General features: G+C 37.5%; 1 protein-coding gene across 5 annotated transcripts in view; it reads right to left on the bottom strand.

Moving 5' to 3' along the window:
* Positions 1–9,630: 9,630 nt before the first annotated feature.
* Positions 9,631–20,494, bottom strand: part of ATP2C1 (ATPase secretory pathway Ca2+ transporting 1) — a 117,246-nt gene continuing 106,382 nt past the window's right edge. For all 5 annotated transcript variants that reach the window (XM_028518264.2, XM_028518266.2, XM_028518265.2 and 2 more), the window contains 8 exons: positions 18,488–18,538; positions 17,427–17,593; positions 16,023–16,091; positions 15,299–15,415; positions 14,349–14,496; positions 13,477–13,572; positions 12,812–12,953; positions 9,631–11,578 (listed from right to left, as the gene is read on the bottom strand). In XM_028518264.2, coding sequence (XP_028374065.1) covers positions 11,448–11,578; positions 12,812–12,953; positions 13,477–13,572; positions 14,349–14,496; positions 15,299–15,415; positions 16,023–16,091; positions 17,427–17,593; positions 18,488–18,538 — 921 coding nt within the window. In that variant the 3' untranslated portion in view covers positions 9,631–11,447. The remainder of the gene's footprint in view (positions 11,579–12,811; positions 12,954–13,476; positions 13,573–14,348; positions 14,497–15,298; positions 15,416–16,022; positions 16,092–17,426; positions 17,594–18,487; positions 18,539–20,494) is intronic.

Below are 20,494 nucleotides of genomic sequence, written 5' to 3'. Positions count from 1 at the left end.
GGTTGTGCAAAACAGATGTCTTACTGTGGACTGCAGTCAAAAGACTTTGAAAGCCACTGCTCTGGAACACACTGGAAGCAGCTACAATTCCAAGCACCAGCAGAAGTGTGAAGGTGCAGGCCTGTTCCAAATAAAGAACTTCAAAATAAAAAAGGGTGGGGCATGAATACATTGGGGCAAGAGTTCAAAGTATACGCTGACCTTAATTTGTATTCATACAAATTATATTATTCCTTTCTTCTCTGCTCACTGTTATATTCCATGAGTAATAACGCTAAATGTGGTTTGAAATTGCCATTTTGAATAGGCCCGTATTCAGTCCCCAAAATCTGGTAAGTAATTCTCTCCACTTCCCTAGCAGTACCACACTCCCTCTTAGAAGACAGTAAGCCCCGCATCAGCCAGTGTTACACTCAAACCTCTCGAGTGTTAACTGGCTTCAGCCACTTCCAAAAGGCAAAAACACAATCTCATTTGCTCCTAAAGTTTTCAACCTAAAGACTAGCTTCTGTTTCCAGTAAGAGTTCTTGAAATTAAAAAAAGTGTTTATGCTAGGAAGAGTGCACGGGGCTCCTTAGTGAGCACATTTTTAGTGTCTCTGAAGAAATGGTTTTTCCCAGAATAATCAAGAAAAGAGCAGTCACATCCATGGACTTTTGTGAAGATAATGTATTTTGCCAGCAAATAGTGGATATAATATGGACTAGAAGCACATAAGACCTTGTTGTATCAATAAAACCTTTTCCTTGGTTTCTGGAGTTGGGGGCCAATCAGGAAAATATACTAATACAGGTGTCTTATATCCTGGTGCATCAACACTGCTTTTTAAAACCACCAACCCCGCAGGGAAAACCACTCATTCCCACTTCCCCTTTGGTGATAACTGGCTTCACAGGCACTACACTGAAGAGGGTATGGGCAACAGAGTTCAAAATCAAAGTCAACTGAATTATATCAATCATCTTTTTCTTCACTTTTTAAAAGTTCTTCTAACAAAAGGGCCCTCCTTCAGTAGACTGAGAAGTCAGGCTCCCTTCCCTAGTCATTTCAATCACAGCCACTCACTTGAGATTATCTAGCCTTGCAGCAGTTAAAAGTCTAAGAATGTCCATTAACTCTTCTATCTGTGAGAATTTAGGAAATTTTAGAGAATTTAGGAGATGCATACCTACTCTAGTATGCATCTTCTGTATTAATAGAGAACACAGGCACTCCACAAGATATCTTGAAGGGGGTTACCAAAGAAACAAGGACAGCACCTGACCCCCAGAAAACATAAGCTGTTTAGAGAGACAACACACAGTGAAATAGGAGGATATTTTACGAAGCAATCGGTCAAATGCAAAATGGCAAAGCGCAGACTGGACCCTACAATGAGACAGCAGTCACCAGATGAGGCAACCTTTGAGCTTGGCTTTAAGAGACAAGGATGTAATTCACATGAGGTACAGGAGGCCAGGGGAGCATCTGTTGAAGCAGAACATTGTATGTCCCATAGTCCATTTCTAAAATGTTTCCTATGTTTTTAATTAAATCTTCAGGACTTGCTCTTTCTTATTGAATTCTAGGAATGAAATTCCACCTGAGACTTTGGAAATGTGTGTCTTCAATAAGCAGTGAAGTGACAAAAGGAATTTTGGAGAACTAAAATGGGTAAATTTTAGAAATAAACTTGGAGAGAGAAAAACACTGTAATGCAATCATATTCTGAATTGTCCTAAAATTATACTTGAACTTCATTTTTATACGCCCTTTTAGCCATAGCTAGATCTAGGAATTTTTGTATATATATCCTGTAAATATAAACTTTAAAGGCCTGTCATGATAACTGGCCATGAGAAAAAGAATTCAAATTAATTACAGTTTTAGAAGATAAAGACATCTATAGCTAGAAGGATCTTAGAATTACCTTTCCCCCCTTTGTGCATAAAATAAATGGACCCATGATTATGCCTGTTACCCTGTCTGTAAAACAGGATCAGGATGGTTCAAATTATTATCTAGGGATAAAATGACATGCCTTTAAGTACAGTACCTGGACTGAACATGCAACAAATGACAAAACATTCCTGCTACATCCATACATGAAAAACCAAGGGCAAAGCAAGGGAACTAGGAAAAAGGAGTGCTGAGCAGAAACATCAAGGCACCCTCAGATCAGTGAATGCCAGAGCCAAGAGCAGAATTTTGTAGGTGCAAAGCAGGTCAACACTATCAACTATGGCTAAGATGAGAAAGATAAGAAAACAAGAATGCTAAAGGAACTTCAGCAGAGGTGTTAGGCTGAAGCCACACTGCAGAGTGGAGAAGTGCCGAGAGAATGTGAAAGGCAGCTAAGCACAACCTCAGAAAGGGATGGAAAAAAACAGAAGGAACAATCCCTATGTGAGTACTTAATGCCCTTCCTGCCCTTTTATTACCAAGGAATTTTCTGTAGTGTTTTTAAACCTAATTTGAAAGAGCCCTGGATGTGTTTAAAGAAAAAATTAAGAGCAGATCTTCCCACTTCCTGGAAATTTCCTCTTCCTGCAACTGCCAGGGTTACATCCTGGCCCTACCCAATAACCTAAGGAAGCCAAACCTAGTTTCCCCCGCCTTAGGTTTCCAGAGTTCACTGGGTACCACTCTCCAGCACATGCCATTTGGCTGGCCAGCACAGCATGACCCAGAGTAGCACCTGGAACACAGTCACTCCCACGACCAGTAGAAATAACTTCACTTCTGACAAAGGACAAACTCTCATTAGTACTTCACTAGTACCTACTCCAAACATAGTGACCTTTGTGCTTTTAGTGAAGTGGTATTTGGGGTTCTTGGTATTTATCTCATAATGTCTTTGTTGACATGTGTGAGTCAAGACAAAATGAAAATGATTTTGCACCTTGTACCAATTTGAAATTAAATATTTTTTTGGACAGATGAATTAAGAAGATGCTTCCCCACTTTCAGCAACCATTGCCTCAGCCACAGCCATATAGGGTAAGTAGCTCTGGCATCTTTCCAGGACTGAATAATGCTAAAATTTAAGCCCACTGGGCTGTAAAAATTTGAAGATAAAAACCTCAGGCTGAAAAAACATGTTTTAAAATTCAAAGGCCTGACTGTACCAGGCAGTATACCATTCTAGTCTATTAAAACAGGAAATACATGAATGTAATTATACGTGGAAAAGTGTTTCCAGTGGTTTCACTAGATTCAGTCTGCAGAAAGAAATCAAATTTCACATGAACATACTGTAATACGTAAGTTTTTTTAAAGATTTTATTTATTTTTAGAGTAAAGGGGAAGGAGGGGAAAAAAGAGGGAGGGAAATGTCAATCAGCTGTCTCTGGCATGTGCCCCACTGGTAACCAAACCTGCAACCCAGACAAGTGCTCCGACTGGGAACTGGACCGGCAACCCTTCGCTTTGCAAGATGACAACACCCAACCAATTGAGCCACGCCAGTCTGGTCTGGGCATAAAACATTTAAATACTGATAACATATAAAGCTACTGCCATTTTTTGTTCCATCTCTTCCACATCAGCAAAACTTCTCCCTTTGAGGACTTTTTCCATCCAGGGGAAAAAAAGTCGCTCACAGCAAGATCAGATGAATAGGGTAGGTAGGGCATGGAGGTCATTCCATTTTTGGTAAAAAAAAAAAAACAAAAAAAAACTGCTGAACACTCAGTGCAGTGTAGGCAGGTGCACTTGTAAATCACCCATCATGAAATCACCCAGTAGACAAATGCACTGAGACTTCAAAAACAATTCACTCTAGCCGAATGCAGCCTCTCACAAACACACCAGCTGGTAACCCCATGAGTTACATCATACAAGATTATGAAAACTTTCCGGGAGTGTTTTTACCATTTAGTGCTTCTGAAGGATTAACTGAGGTGGACACGTGGCCACCTAGGCATTACTGTCCCCGTCTTCCTCTGTCTGGTTCGCGTGTGTCACAATCAAGGGCGGTCGGCAGGGATAACTGTGTGTCTGCTCTGCAGTGCCTCAATTCGTACTATCATGGATACAGAGTAATCAATTTCATGGTACAGGAGGGGTTATGTGGATTAATCTACTGGCAGCAGGTGAACTTGCTCTGATAAAGAAACATTTCTTTGAGTAAATACATATTAAAATTATTCTTAACAGGGGAGGGGAGAGTTGTAAATATGCCAGTGAGAACTCCTATGCCTAATCAGCATTTTCATGCCTTCATTAAGATACTGGCAGGAACCCTCTGTTTTGAGATTTCCTATTTGGTTGTCATTCATTTCCATCGGATGCAGTGCAGTTGGAAAGCGGAAGAATCAGGGGGTTCTTTTGTGGGTATGTCGAGCCTAGGTTAAAGTCTTTGAGGCTTTGAGATTATGAAATATTTTCCTCTCTCCTCTATTTACAAATGCCTCCAATAAGTATACTGTACTATTATAGTTAGAAATGGCTGTAACAATTGAAGCCCCTACTGGGAAGGATGGCATCAAGAGAGCAAGCTTCCGATATTCCCTTGTCTGTCCCCAAGAAACTGCAGAAAACGAGAGGTAAAAATGGTGGGTGGGGTCCTTGATGTTAAAATCTGGGAATGGTAACATCCACAAACCCAAGTTTTCAAAGGATTATAGCCCTTCAAGCTCCCAGATTTACACAGGTTGTTTTTAAAGACAAAGAAATTGACCTATTATAATAACCACAATGCATTTTGTAAAACAGTAACTCACAAGTGTGAACTGTAACAGAAATTCACTAAGGAATATTGTCATAACTTTACCTTAGAAATGTAAGAGACAAATGTGTTTTGGTTTAGAAAGCTCTGTTCCTAGAAAATGAGTTTAGAAACTGTGTTTTACACTAAGAATGGACTGACCGGATATTTTAGTTTCTACCATTACTAAATTTTGTCTTCCCTGAGCAAGAAGTTCTGAGCACAGACTGAGACCCCCTGACTTCCTGTGCGTCAGAGCCTTGTTGGAGACTCAGAGGAATCACTGATACCAAATCTGGTACCCAGTACATCTGCCCCAGAAAGAATATCCTGCTGGGAGACAGGAGGAAATAAAATTGATGCTGCCTCTTTTCTGGTCCATGGGATGCAAGGCACAGGCCTATTTTCTTTTCTGAATATGAGTAGACAAGTTTTTCTGTAAAGGGCCAGAAAGTAAATTATTTTAGGCTTAGTGGGTCATATGGTCTCTGGTGCAATATCTCAACTGTTTTAACATGAAAGCAGTGATAAGCAGTATGTAAATAAATGTATGTAACTGTGTTTCAATAAAACTTTATTTACAAATCTGGCAGCAGAGCTGGCTTGCAGGCCATAGTTTGTTAATCCCAAAACTAAATCAACAGTCCCATGTGGTGAGTTAGGGAGGTACTGAGGTATTAAAGTAAATTGTTTCCCTAACTTGTAACACCTCTAGCTAATTCAGGGGCAATCAGACCTGTTCCATGTAGAAAGATCCTTAAAAACTCTAATGCAATCCTATTATGTAAGCATATGGATGAATGTGAGAATGAAACATGGAAACATACTTATTTTTAACTCCCTAAAAATGGTCAAATAATCCTTAAATGTAAAGTTTGTCATATCTTTCCTTATCAAGTACACATTTTCTATAATCACCTATTTGTTTCAGGTCTGCTATATTATTACTCCAAGGATAACATTTTTTGAGATTCATACAGTAAGTTCTCTCATACAATGCTTTTAAGATGCAGACTGGATGAAAAAGAGCACAATAGTCAAGGCATTAGAAGGCATGACCACAGGATGGCACCAAACTGTCACTTCTAACCTGCTGTGCACATCAGCATACTTTTTCATTGGGAAAGCCTGAATAGAAAATTGCTTTTAACAGAGCCGAGTGAATTGGTATTTTTTAACTGTTTTTAAAAGCCTGTTTTATTTTGAGTTCAAAAGCTGGAAATACTCAGAGCTCAAAAATGGACCTGCAGGCTCATGTAGAACAATGTGCCCATTTTCTAGCACCGTGTACTGTTAGTACTGTGAGATGTGGTTTCTACTCAGAGGGTTACAAACAGAACAATGCAATACTGCTGTAGAAACGATGGTGATGGGGCAACCCTGATTTAAAAAAGCTTTCTAAATCCTGATACGAAAAGCTTTCCTGCCAAGTCCTGCCAGGCCCATTAGCAATGGAGCCACCACAGTAATGTGGGTCTTTGCCAGGATATTTGTCAATCTGGCTAGACTTGAGCAACAAGAGACAGGAACAGCAAAGTCAGGTACATACATACAGTGATCTGCACATGGACATGGCTACCTGGAGTACCTGTGCAAATACAGGGAGCTACATTCACGCGTACACAAAAACATTTGCATGATCAGATCAGAAAGGAATTCATGATGATCAAAACTAAATGGCTCAACACAACATAACGTACAGTTGATATATTATAGAAATGTTCACCTGAAACTTGTATAATCTTATTAACCAGTGTCACCCCAATAATTTAATTAATATTAAAAAAATTAGAAAACAACAAATGACAACAAAAACTAATGGTTCAAATAATTTTCACTTTCCTCACCAAATTTCACCACTTAAATTTATTTTGAATGAAAAAAAGATCCAATTTCTATCTAGATTTATCAATGGAGTGGCTTAGACTTAAATTTTTAATGCTTTCTAAAAAATAAAATCTGCAATTTTATACCCAGGCTTTAGCTGCATTTATTCTAAATAGTATTTACAAGAAACTATATACTGTACACACACACACATCCTTACAGCGATCTGGTTAGGCTGCCCTGGTTGCCTCTTCAGCTGGTCTTTGAAAAACAGGTAAAAATTCTGTTTCTGAAAATTGAGGCAGAGGAAAAAGGATTTCAAGTTAAAGGAAGAGTTTCCAAAAAGACTAATAAATTAGTAGACTGTGTTGGCATTTTGTGTGGAATATAAGGCTAAAAAGATCCCAGGAAGAATTATGAGTAAAACAGAAAAAAAAAATCAAGTTTTCTACTGTCCTGCCATAACTTAGTTGTTTGGAGCAAATAACTGTCTTCTAATGTTAATGCTATTCACTTATTGCTAGTTAATGCTAGTCACTTATCCACCGACTGCAAACTTCAGTCCGAGCTATGCAGTTCTTTGCTACATACATTCTCTCGCCTCTTAAGGAAGTGCTTACTGCAAACATCAAAAAGTTGTGTCACCAATTGTTCCAAACAGTGTTCTCTAGTCAGTGAGTGGCATTAATAACAAACACAGTCTGAGAGCTCTATAACAAAGGAGGCTGAAATGTTCCAACCTATATAACTGCTTGCTAATTCTTAAGTCATAACTCTACAAAGAAACAACTTTCAAAAAGTATCTTATTCTGTCAAAGCTGAGTTTGCATTCATTTATTGCTTTATTTTAACAAAAAAAAAGAGAAAGATGCTTGTAACATGAAATTATTTTCCTACTACATTATAATTAGTCAGCCATGGCTTAATTCATTCTGTTCTAAAAACCTATCTGACATGTCCCTTGGCAAATCTCAAGGACACCACAGAATTCACATTTTCAATTCACCTGTGTCCCACTAAAGGCTGCTAGGCCTTGTTAATTCTCCTAACAGCTCTGCTATCCAAGCCAGGGAGCCAGAAACTGGGCTGTCGTCCATGTTTTCCTTTACTGTCTCATCATGACAATGCTATTTCTTAGAAGAGAGATATTTGTACCTTTCTCTCCATAGTGACTGCCACAGCTCAATTAGTCCCTCTACCCTTTAAGCTTCTAAATTCTCTAGTCAGTCTCCCTGTTTTGTTCTTGTTTTTGTTTTTTACTATTTAGCCTCTGTGCTTCCATCAGCATGTTACAGAACAAAAACCCAAACTCACATCCCACTCTTGACATCCCCTAGCATGCTGCAAGTCAAGTGCCTTTCCCACCAGGCCCCTTCTATCTGTCCAACCCCTCACAATACAAATTTCCTGCCTTAACAGCCCCAGGCTACTTGTGGTTTTCACCTGGTCCATCCAGCCCTCACCAACACCTCTGCAGAGGCTTTGCCATTTGGTTGCGATGCCCTGCTGCTTCTTGGCTAGAGATTCCCAACTTAAGGCTTGATTGAGATGTTACTAGTTCTGGGAAATTTCTTTGACAACTTCCTCCAGTGAAGTTATTTCTCTCCTTTGGCTACTGTAACATTTCGGGCAGCATTTAGCAGTGTATTAGACATGTTTCACTTTGGTCTCCAGGGTTAGATTGAAGACTTCCCAAGAAATTACCTCTTAATTCTTTATAAACTAACCCTAGAATATTTGCAGACTATTACATCTACATTAACATTAAGGACTGGTTAATTGGTATCCAATTTTTAACAATAACCAACTCTAAAAACCAAAACTCCAAATGAAGTTGTCCAACAAGAGAGTCAAGGACACTCAACTGTCAGGATGGTGTGTTTGTTCAGTCATAGACCAGTCAGTCAGGATTAACATTTACACACAGCATGTTTTAGTATGCAAATCAGCTACTGTTCGGATTGCAGCTCCGTCTAAAAACATACTTCACAGAGTTCCAAATGCCAATGTCAAGGTAAACTGCCAGTAAAATGTGTACTGGATTCCCTTTAATGTTACGTGTATTTTTAAAATAAACGTGCACTACCACCATTCATGAAGCAGCCTGGTAATGGTTACGTCCCCTGCCAACCGGCTCTGTGAGCTCCTCGAGGGCAGGGGTGCCATCACCTTCCTACTCCTAGCATATTCCAGCTCCAAAATAAATGTCAATCAATTCATCCAATAAATGACATCATCTAAACTTTTGGGTGAGTCACATGTGGAAGTAAAATGTTCATGAACTCCCAAGTGAAAAAGGCAGAAAGTAAAGTAATTTTAATTAAGGTTCTTAGATATTTGTTTGCTACCAATCCATTTCACTGAGAAACTATTGGAAGGATGGCCAACACTCACTCTATTTAAGTACTACAAGAAAGAGATCAAAATTTAAAGGAAGACTACCAATGCAGAAAGAAGTATGAATGGTAAAAAAAATATGAGTTTTATCCTTGTGAGCGTGGTCACAGCTATTACATAAAGCCTGTACTGGGGAGGGGGGAGCAGGGCGGTTTTCTTAGGCTGCCTGGTCTCACACTGTTTCCTCTCTGGATCGTGAAGCACTCAGTGCACATGTGAGGGAACACACTAACCCTTATTTCCTTGCAGCCAGTTTTAATCACCTGTCTACCCAACTGGTGAGTTATTTCAAGTGCCTTTACCTTCCTCATGTTTAATCATTTGAGGGCCAAATAACTCATGAGGTAGTCTAACAGAAAAAAAAAATCAAGTAAGTTAATATTGTTAAGAATGCTAGCAATTCTCTTAGGGCTAGAAAAGAGGTTGAGAAAATAAAAATTTAAATACTAGAGCATTTAAATTATTCAATGCTAATGTGGATAATATACTATTGAAGATAAATACACAAATATTCTGATTTGTTGTTGTACTATGGAAAACTGAAACCTGGATATATGGTCGTCTGTCTGTCCTGTGCATTTCCGTTCTCTAAATCACAGATTCTGTGTACTGAGTACTGCTTAATTCCCATTATGTTCAATGTCGTTATGATTTTAATGTTAACAAATCCTGAATGGAAAGTTGTTACCTTACGAAATCATTTTTTTTTCTGGTCCAAAAACCAAATGAACAAACAGGCACATTTATTTCATACGAGTCATACTCTGAACCTACAATGCAAAAGTAAAAGACTAACGTGCACTTAATATGTATTTCAAGTCTTTGTAACAAAAAGAAAAATCATTACAAAATGTAGGAGCACGACATCATGTCACCAGAGATAAAGCTGAGTAGACAACGGCCTCCATGTTCTAGCTAGTGAGATCTGACTACTGAGTCTTTGTTTTCTTTTTGACTGTTGAGTCTTGAAGGGTAAAGTGGAATAAGTTGCAAACATATCATCTCCTTATACTCAACAGTTTCACTAACACAGACTCCAAGTACAGACACTTTCCCTGTCACTGATAACATTTCAGTACTAACACTGGCAGTTTAACAGTGATGATAAAAACTACACATTGATTTACCCTGACAGTTTAAAAAATAAAGAATAATTATAAAATACAAAACTAGCTCACTTCAGGAAGAATTAAACATCGAATTTAAGACCCATTTCTGTTTCAGAAAGAAAGTTAACAGGGAAATGGATTTGTAATTTTGAATTTCTGGCCCGAATCTACCATACCTTCTAAATAAATTACCTATACCTCATCAAATACCATAAAAACTGACAGCAATACAAGAGCGAAGCCTTCTATTTCTCTAGCGTGCCCAGTGAAAAGAGAGAAGGCAAGGAACAAGCAGTGTAAGCAGGAGAAGCGACAGGCTCGGGGTTGGGCTGCAACGTGGGCTGGAGAGGCTGCAGATACATGGAGAGCAAGGCCAGCACAGCATCTTCCACATGTACCCTGGTTCTGACACCACCTGTTTGGTCTTGGGGCTTTTCTACTCTCTAAGCATAGCACTCTATACTTCCTAAAAAATGCTTAAAAAGATATTAAAAATAATAAAATTCAGTTATTCAGGAGAGGAACTTGGATTTATATTTAGGGAATGACAAAATGATATTTGACAAAGTGTATATTTATATTTAACTCTGAAAGAAGGCATAGCATGTTAATAAAAGTTTTTATAACTTTCAGCCCAGTCTTAAATATTTTTGACTAAGTGTTACAGACATGACTACCCTAACTAGAAAGCCACTTGACAGCGCTGTATGAATTTTTCTAGACCAAAGACTCAAAGCTGGGGGAGGAAAAAAGCAACCATTTATACTTACTAAGAAAAGCAAACATTTACTTCAAATTGCAGTATAGGCTTTTCAGTCACAAAAAGAAAGAAAAGAACAGTGATTTGACAGTGGTCACATCCTGTGCAAAAAACTTGAGATACAAAAATGGTAACATAAGGTGTATGAGCTGCTTACACTGCAGGAAAAAGGAAATACAGTAGCTGAATACGGCACTCCTGGGAATCAATTTCTAAATCGAATAGAATGCCTTTGAAATGATTAAATTTATTTGTGTATTAGTAAGAAAGCCCCATCACCATAAATAGTACAATATTTAAAAATTAAAAAAAATATTTATATCTATCTAAGATAGACAGTGTATTTATCTGTGTTGTTAGACCTCTTTAAGTGGTTTAGGTTTTGCCTGGTTTTTTTTAAAATTCAATAAATGCCCCTATGCTTTATAAAGTTCCCCTCAATCTCAAAAGCCAATTTAAATCACGGAATTTGTTATCAAAGTTGCATAATTTCATTTGGGACTGTCAGCACGTTAAAGTCTCCAATCAAGTCTTTAACATTAATGCTCATGTTTAGTCAATGAAAAGTTAAAAAGTTCTCAAATCTTCATTATCTTCTTGAATTTGCCCTTGTAAATGATCCTCAAACTGCAATTCTTAGTTTGCAAATAAAAGAATGCAATATGCATCATACTTCAAGAAAAGACGACGATGTTGAACTAACATGCTTCTGAATCTTTTCCCTGCTCCTTTCAACCTTCTTTATAATTTCTGCCACTATGCACACCGACGAGGTGAGAGCCAAAAGAAACAGCAGATCTGCAAGAGAAAATAAATTGGGTTTTATAATTCTTTGAAACGTTCAGCTACAAAGCTTAATAGCTGATATTTTTCTAACATTTTACCCCAGCTTTTAAAAGACACGGTTTTACAACCATTCCATGAGGTAGATAATCAGCCTCAGTATAAAAGGAAGGAAGTCAGACTCAAAGTGATGAAGTGACTTATCCAAAGTCACACACCTATGAACAGAACCCAAGTCTTCTGACCACTGTCCCTAAACCATAGACAACCTGGTAACTACAACCTTTAACAGCAATACAAGCAAGAGCTTCCTATTTAACAGATCATACAACCTTTTTAAAAAGGCGGCTGAGGCAGTGGTAACTAATTTGACTGAAAAATGCCTATCTAAACCTCATTTAGAAATCTGCGTCTATTCCGTCTGAAAGCCCAGAAGAACTCATCTTGTCTTCACAACAGTGTTCATACTAACTCATTCTTTACTGCTTGAAAAACTGCAGTTGTCTCCTTAAAACACCTATTTTTTTAAAGAGGAAGAGACGTGAATGTGAAATTAAAATATTAAATTAGTTCACTTTTAAGGTAAATTTATAACAAAAAATCCACTGAGGCTATATAACTCATTTCATAAATATCTAAATTAGCTTTAAAAAAACAAAAGTAGCATTAGTATAAAATACACCAGTCCTCACACTTATATAGAAAAATTAATTTTTAAATGTACAATATTATAATATTTAATGCATAATATATACAAGAATAATGTCTATCTTCCACATAATCTTAATAGTCTGCTTTTAGGATCAAGCTATTATTTGATTAAAATAAGAATTACAAATTAGCAAGTAACAAGAGTGAAATATTAAATTATTGAAATTATAATTTTATAGAAAAGCAATTTGGTTTTTAGTGAGCTTAAAACTAGTTTTTTCTTCACATAAGACTGAAAAGTTATAAACTACCCTAACTTTATAACAAGTTTTGATTTGCTATATTTCAAAATAACTGAATATGGTTTTGACAATTAATAACCCATAAAAATCAGAAAAGAAATAATAAACTCAGAGTTAGGAGAGGGACTCCCCTAAACTTCTCCCAGTAAAAAAACAGAGCACACTCCTTTTTCAGATGAAGTCAATAACTTTTCTTATTTCATTTTTTAAAAGAAAATTTTTATCAGAACCAACACATTAGAAAATACTTACAATTCATCTAAAATATATAAATTATAAAGAACATTTGTTTTACCCAGTATACTTAGGCTCTCAGTCTGAAAAACCTTCTGAAGTGGAGGAAAGTAAATAACTAACAACTGTCCCATGATGGATCCAAGAACTGCGTAGCAAAACATTTTATTACTGCAGAGTCCAATCTCAAACACAGACTTGGTCTGTTGGCAAAGCAGAATTCAATTATTACTCCTTGGTCACAGAAACAACTACTTTATTATTACAGTCACCTCTAATTTTTAATAAGCTGATGGAACTCCACAATGGCAGTTAAAATGTCCTAAGCTTTGACATGTTGATGGAAGTAACTAGAAAAGATTAATATACCAAAAAAATTGTTCTTGTACTTCTAATAGGAGACTAATACCACCTTAATAGAACCAATGAGGTCTGCCCTATGCTTGGATAATGTTAACCTGAATACATCCAGATTATAAGAGAATCGAAAGAATAAAGATCAAGTGATAACACCTGTGATTTACGTTAATTTTCTGGTCAAAGATAAGGCTTATCTTCCCAAATGCCCCATCCCTATTATGACATGTGTTTGTAGGTACTCATCTGTAGGAAAGCTGTATCTGAGGCTGTAATCCATGGCTACAAAATCAAGGAAAGCTAAAAACCCATAATCCTCGCCTGCTTACAATTAGAAAGTGCTCCACCCAAGTGAATCAATCAGCATACCTGGGATCTGGAACTTAGTGCATTGAACATGTCGAAAAACACAAAGCATGTGAAGGTCATTGTTGTGTCTCGGGGTGTTATCACATTGTCTCGCAGCTGTCCAGAGGAAAAATGATTGTCAGTGGCTGAATTTAATGGACAAATACTACATGCTTTTAAATGGCGAATATTTCCTTTCCTTTCAGATAAAATACCTTTATTATTATGACATAAAAACATAAGTTTCCTAAATTTCCTATATGCCATTTAAATAAGTCTCCTAAGGAATAGCTGCAGTCACCACGAAGTAAAAAGTCTTCTCACCAATTGTATAATGGACATTAAAACAACTTTCACTGTGATGACAATAAAGTAGCTACATTAAAGACTCAGATTTTCTAACATCTCCCCAAATTTTCATATTTTTTATTGTATCTGATAATCTTTGCAGATTTAAATTAGTCTAATAAATGAGCCTGAAATTCCAATAATCCACAAAGACTAAAATCAAACTATGTTTAAATGTTTTCATTATCGTCCTGACTGGTGTGGCTCATTGGGCATCATCCCACAAAGCAAAAAATCACCAGTTCAATTTCTGTTTGGGGCACATGCCTGGACTGTGGGCCAAGTCCCTGGTTCGGGGTGAGCAGAAGGCAACTGATCAGTGTTTCTCTCCCCCAAACTGAGGTTTCTCTCCCTCTCTTTCTCCCTCCCTTCCCTTCACTCTAAAGATAAATAAATAAATCATTTTAAAGAAATAAAAATGTTTTTATTATCAAATTTTTCAAAGAGCTCTCCTAACTTTCCAGTCTTCCATGTAACATACGAAAATAACTGAGTCCTATCGTATAAAATACATGTTAATAAAACAACTTATCCAGTGACTATACCTCTCTCCAGAAGACAAACAAAGTCCCGCAAACAATGATTATTGATGAGACAAGTATTTTAAGTATAAGGTTTTTAGTCAAAATGCTGTCCTTCCAGTTCCGTGGAGGTTTACGAATGACATCCTTATCCACTGGTTCTACTCCAAGGCTTCAAAACAAACAGAAAAGTAAATTACTTTAAAGTGTTAAGGTTTTGGATTTGTTACTTTCAAGTCTGGTTAACCTCAATTATCCAGAAAACTAAATGTTTTCTTATAAAAACAAAGTGTTGAATTGTAAAAGAAACCCTGGCTATGGTTACTCAAAAATAACCACAAATTTTACCACTCTTTCTTCTTTTACCCTTATCTATTTGGCACAGTTTAACAGATTAAGAGTCCAATTTCAAAAAGTTGTCCAATCTCATTTACTTATATGGCCTGAAATACACGACCTACCAACTGAACTTTGAAATATCTTTCATGCAAGCAGGTTTCAACTAAGGGTATTTGTTGTAATGGCCACTGCAAGTATTACTCAACTACTCTTTATGCTGGGAAGTGGTATCTATGGCCCCATTATTACAAAAGAAAATACGTAGATGCTTAGGTCCTTTGATACTTTCCCTAAGTCTCTAAAACTGGTAGCAAAGTCTAGCTAATAGTACTAAACTCACAGATCTCCCCACTATGTCCCATTATTAGAAACCAAAAGATTACTTCCTTAGGGCAGGGACTGCCCTGATCTGTTCTCAGTGGAAGGCTGGGCACTGAACACAGGGTGAAGGCTCAGATCCACGAGGGACCAGTGAGCACCCAAGAAAATAAATGATATACACACATCACACAATTTACAACGAACACGTTGATACAAAGATTTCTAATGCTACCTATGAATCAAGTCTTAAAACTCAATTATCAGGATATCACACCTTCCTTATCTTTCTAGTTTATGCATCAAAAAACTCTTACCTCTGAGCTGGAGGCCCATCCATGATGATATTGATCCACAAAATCTGCATAGCATTGAGAGGATTGGGAAAGTTCATTAATGTAGCCAATGAGATTAAAGTTAATGCTGCTATACTCCTGTTGAAAAAAGTCATTTAAAAAATGTCAGCTTAGTACAATTCTAATTTAAGACATCACTTTTTTAGCATTTAAAAATCTCATGTTACTACCATGATCTTAAAGGAACCCTATATTTCTAAGAACATTTTGAAACCAGGAGCTAACTCTTCCAATCCACAGCATTTTAATAAAGAATCTTCAAGATGTTTACATAACAACAATAAACAGAGGAAGCTTCTTTTAATTGAGTTCAGAGTAGCTGTTGCTACATAACAATTAACAATTTCGACAATATTTTGGTAACTTTTTTTGACTATAGAAAAGCCCTTTTACTTTGGGAAAAATATACCAAGAGGAAATACTAAGATTTGACACACCTCAGTTACTTCAGGAGCCATTAAATAAACCACAAAGGCTTCTATACTTGGATGGTAATACAGACCTAAGATTCGTATTAAGAAACTATTAACCATACCACTGTTAATTTTTTTATTAATTTTCATTTTGGAAAATATATGGAACCCTCAGAAAGAGAGTCCAGAATCTTCTAGGTATTCTACTTGAATTATAATATTCATGTAATTTATCTATAATACTCATGGTGAGAAACTTCTTATAGACTTACGTGCTCAGCTGGAATCTAACAAAATTTTTAATGTTATTGTAAATCCCTTTACCCTCTTCAATTGCAGACCTGGAATTTTTAAAAAAAAAGTGAGAAAATATTATTACACAAAAATAAAGATATCTATATTAAAGCACTAATTCTGAAAACAATTTCCAGATTGATGTAACACATACATGGCTAAAAGAATCTATTATTTTCTTCACATAATTAAGATTAGAAAAAATATGGAAACATTATTCCAGCAAGAATTAAAGTAAAGCCTGATAATAAGCCCCACCTCAACTAATTTCACTCTATAATATTAAAATTATTGTTCTTAAAAGGATATTTCAACATTAAAATCACATATTGTCTTTCTACATAAGATACAAGACTATACACTTATAATACTAAAATAATAATCTTCTTTAACCCAAGTTTATTTTTCTTAAATACTCAAGATGTATGCATGGGGGTTAAATTAATGTATGTCAGGAAATAAATGGCAATGAGATATATAAGAATTACAGCATTTAAACTATTTTTGCTCCTATACATAATTAGATAGATGTAGTAAAATCATATTACAAAGATTCATATAAATTATCTCATTCATTTGGTTAAATCTAGGAAAATAGGTGTTTTTAAAACAACTCCCCCTTTCTTCCAGGATTTTTATACAATTCTAAGAATGGAAAGAAAATATCTTACATCCTTACAAGAGCTTAGCAATTCTGAGTCCTGCATTCCCACATGCTTCACTCCCAGCCACAATGGGTTAAAGAAGCACCGTGGGCAGGTAAGCAGCATGCGTCACTGAAATGACTAAGACTCAGGTTGACAGATAGGTGATTATCAAAAAAACAGGATTCAGGTGACTCCTACCTGAACACTGTGAAACTGACACCACCATGTAAAACATAAGAATCTTAAATCAATTAGAAACTGTCGCTGAAACAAAGTTACTGTAACTCAGTAAGTTGTGTCATTGACAATATGAACAATTACTGACATAAGGAATTAGGTACGGATGAGAACTTGATTCTTTTTAATATTTATTATATGGCCATGCTCATGCCTATTTCTGATGGCCTGAATTTAACTTGAATAAAGACGCCATATAAAGGCTCACTGCTGTACCACCACACTTAAGGCCAGAAAAATGTGACTCCTGACTGGCACTCAGTAAATATTTCTTCATGAATAGCCCTGCCATTTATTATGCCCTTTCCATTCCATACAGAGTAATTTTCTCCACAACAACAGGCTACCCCATGAAATAACTGATCTAGTAAAATAGTTTAATTCATCCAATGTTTAAATATCGCTTACTCTTTTCCACCCAAATTGCCTGGGGATGAGGTGGAAGAAAGGCTGGGAGAATGTCCTCTGATACACAGCGAATATTGAAACAAAACTTACATTATTGTTTGGAAATCATCATCCACCAGGATCATGTCGGCTGCCTCTTTGCAAACATCTGTGCCAGTCTGACCCATTGCGACTCCAATGTCTGCAGCCTTCAGAGCAACTGCATCATTTACTCCATCTCCTGTCATGGCTACGACTGATCCATTCTTCTGTAAAGACTAAAGGGGAGGAAGGAGGGAGGGGTTAGGGAGGAATTCTGATGAAAATGTTTCTTCTACGGAGATAAAGTAATAAACCCTCTCTATTTTTTTCACATAATTAAGATTAGAAATGATATAGACAATCAAGTTTTCAATAAATTTCAATATACTGAGGTCTTAGGACAAAGCTTTAAAAAGTATCTTTTAATATTCCCAATGTTTGAGGACTATATGTCTCAAGTCTAATGTACATCTGGTTATACAGTGCTCCTCAGGGGCAGTCTTGCCTGCTAGGGGACATCTCTCAATGTCTGCAGACCTTTCTGACTGCCACTGACTGGAGGGATGCTAACACTTAGAGGGTAGAGGTCAGGGAGGTTCCTAAACAACCTACAATACACAGGACAGCCCCTCACGACAAAGAATTATCCAGTCCAAAATGTCAACAGTGCTAAGGTTAAGACACCCTGAACTAATACCACACGAAGCTATGGTGATTAATAATTTTAGTCCATTAACTAATGGATACTATGTCAGTTGTGTTGTGTGTGTGTATACCTGTCTAATATATAAACATATATACATACTATGGCCTTTTAACTACTGTTTACATTATAACATGTTTTTCTTGATGCATTTGTTCAGTTTCTAAGTAATCACTGCTGCTCACACTGGGACGGTCTGATGATGGACCCTGTCAGAACAGACTTCTACACCGTTCACCTGTTTCTAGTCGTTGGCATTTGCAGGCATCTCATTAAAGTTTTCCTTTACACCTTCCTCACGTGACTGCCCCGCAGTACTTCTGACTTTAGTGCTCTATCTAATAGTCCTAGTAAGGCAAACATAATGAAAGACAAGAAGGAGCACTCTGGATATAAAGATTAAACAGTCTGATTCTTAGAGACCCACCTTAATAATTTTCATCTTGTGCCTTGGACTAGCTCTGTAAAATACCGCCACCTGTTAAAATAAAAGACACATCAAAAAATCTTCAACATTAAGAAATATCATAATAACCCATATGCTGATAGCTAACGATCTTTTTAAATTATGATTTTAAACTATATGTCATTTGCCACAGAGAGCAAGCTTAAGCAACATGCCATTTTGTTAAGACACTCATCTGACGCAGTTATTTCAAACTGTACCAAAGGTACCGCAGGAAATACACACTCTCTGAAGAGAAAACAGCCTTGCTCTCGAAATGCTGCAGACACAGAGAGAGGGGAAAAACTCTCCTGCATGGGTTTCCTTGCGACACTGGCACACAACTGAAATGGCCACTTGCTTCCCTTTGTTCTGTCTCAGCAGAGAAAAAGAACAGCGGCTTCTCTGTACCTACAAAGCGCCCCCACCTTTTCTTTAAGTGTCAAGTGTCTGCTCATACTTTTATTTAGGTTAGTTCATCAGGATCTCTTCCACTATATTTCCAATTGCTTATATGATCTTCTCTCTCCAAACCATGCATTTGATCCCTTTTTCTGTTCCCATCTCCTGTCTTCTGAAACCTTTTCCCTATGCCCCAGTCAGTTATCAGTAACCAAAAAAAATCCCCTATGTCCTCCCTTTTTCCACATTGCGTTAACCTGATTTTTCCACAAAACATGGGCCATCCCTACAGTCCTCTCCAACAGTACAACCAGGAGAACCTAGAGGGGGACAGGTACCCACCATTCTCCCTTCTTTATTCATCAAATCTCAGTTCTGAAACACCACAGGAGACTATACTTCCCTGTAACTGCAAGCACCCACTGCTCCAGAGAGGTCGCTCCCCAGTGTTTCAGAGACTTGAACATCTGCCTTACTGTCCCTCTCTCCAACAACACTTCTAAGCTACAGCGATTTTAATAGCCACATAATACACCATTCTCTTTCCTACTCTTCTAGAGGGTTCACCCATACTACTTTTCTCTCCTCGCACTTTCAACTGATCCTTTTCTCCAACCTCACTGTCAGCTGAAAACCTTGTTTCCTATTTCAAAGAAAACAAAATCAGATGAGCACTGTCATAATTCCCACCATGCAGTATCTGTCTCTAGGCACTATCCTTTCTTTCTCTTTTACTAATACCAAGCTGAACACTCACTTAGGTGTTCTGCATGTGGTACATAATGTAACAGGTTGCAGTAGGGGGGCCCCTAAATAGGGGTTTGTAATGGGGTCCAGAACTCAGGGTGTCTAGGAAATAGTAAAAAATATATTGGATGTCTTCACCCCAACAAGTCTGAACTTGGGGCTGGGACACATGGAGCAGGGCCATTGAGAGTTGTTCGGCTTTGAGAGAAGGGGACCATGCGGCTTTGGAGAGAAGGAGGATCCACGTGGTTTGGGGGCTCCCTTTGCCATGCAGCTTAGGAAGCTGGAAAGCAAGATGTAGCAGTGATACAGAGCTCTCTCTTAGCAGTTTGGAAGAATGTAGGAGAGATGCTGCAGGAAGGAAAGGGTGAGAGGACTCTTGCTGGTGGCCATGAAAAGGTGCCAACCCATGACACTTTCCCCAGTGTTTTGGGTCTCTGAAACACTGGGGAATGTTTCCCCATAACTAGCTGGGGAAACTTAATCCAAAACTAATTGGATTAAGAACTAGAGGTTGTGGTGGTGACACAGCTGATGGTGCTGGGAACCAAGGGAGGCCTGCCAGCTGAGCACGGATTATTGGGAAGAGCTGGGGGTTACCTGAGCCACAGATTTCTATTTCTTTTTCTGAGTTATGGTACCCTGGACTGGACAAAGGGGGGAAGGAAGGACTGTGTGTGTTTGTGGGTGTTTTAAGGGACTTTGAGATTTTGATAAAGACATTAAGTCATTACTCTTAAGTCTGTATAACTTTTGCATAAATAATTCCTTTCCATTTCACCAAACTCTGACATTGAGAGCTATAATTCCCTGGAGGCAGGCAAGGCAACCTAGTAGAGG

Source organism: Phyllostomus discolor, chromosome 7 (genome assembly GCF_004126475.2).
Source record: "Phyllostomus discolor isolate MPI-MPIP mPhyDis1 chromosome 7, mPhyDis1.pri.v3, whole genome shotgun sequence".
NCBI classification, from domain to species: domain Eukaryota; kingdom Metazoa; phylum Chordata; class Mammalia; order Chiroptera; family Phyllostomidae; genus Phyllostomus; species Phyllostomus discolor.
This window is presented reverse-complemented; position numbering and strand designations above follow the sequence as displayed.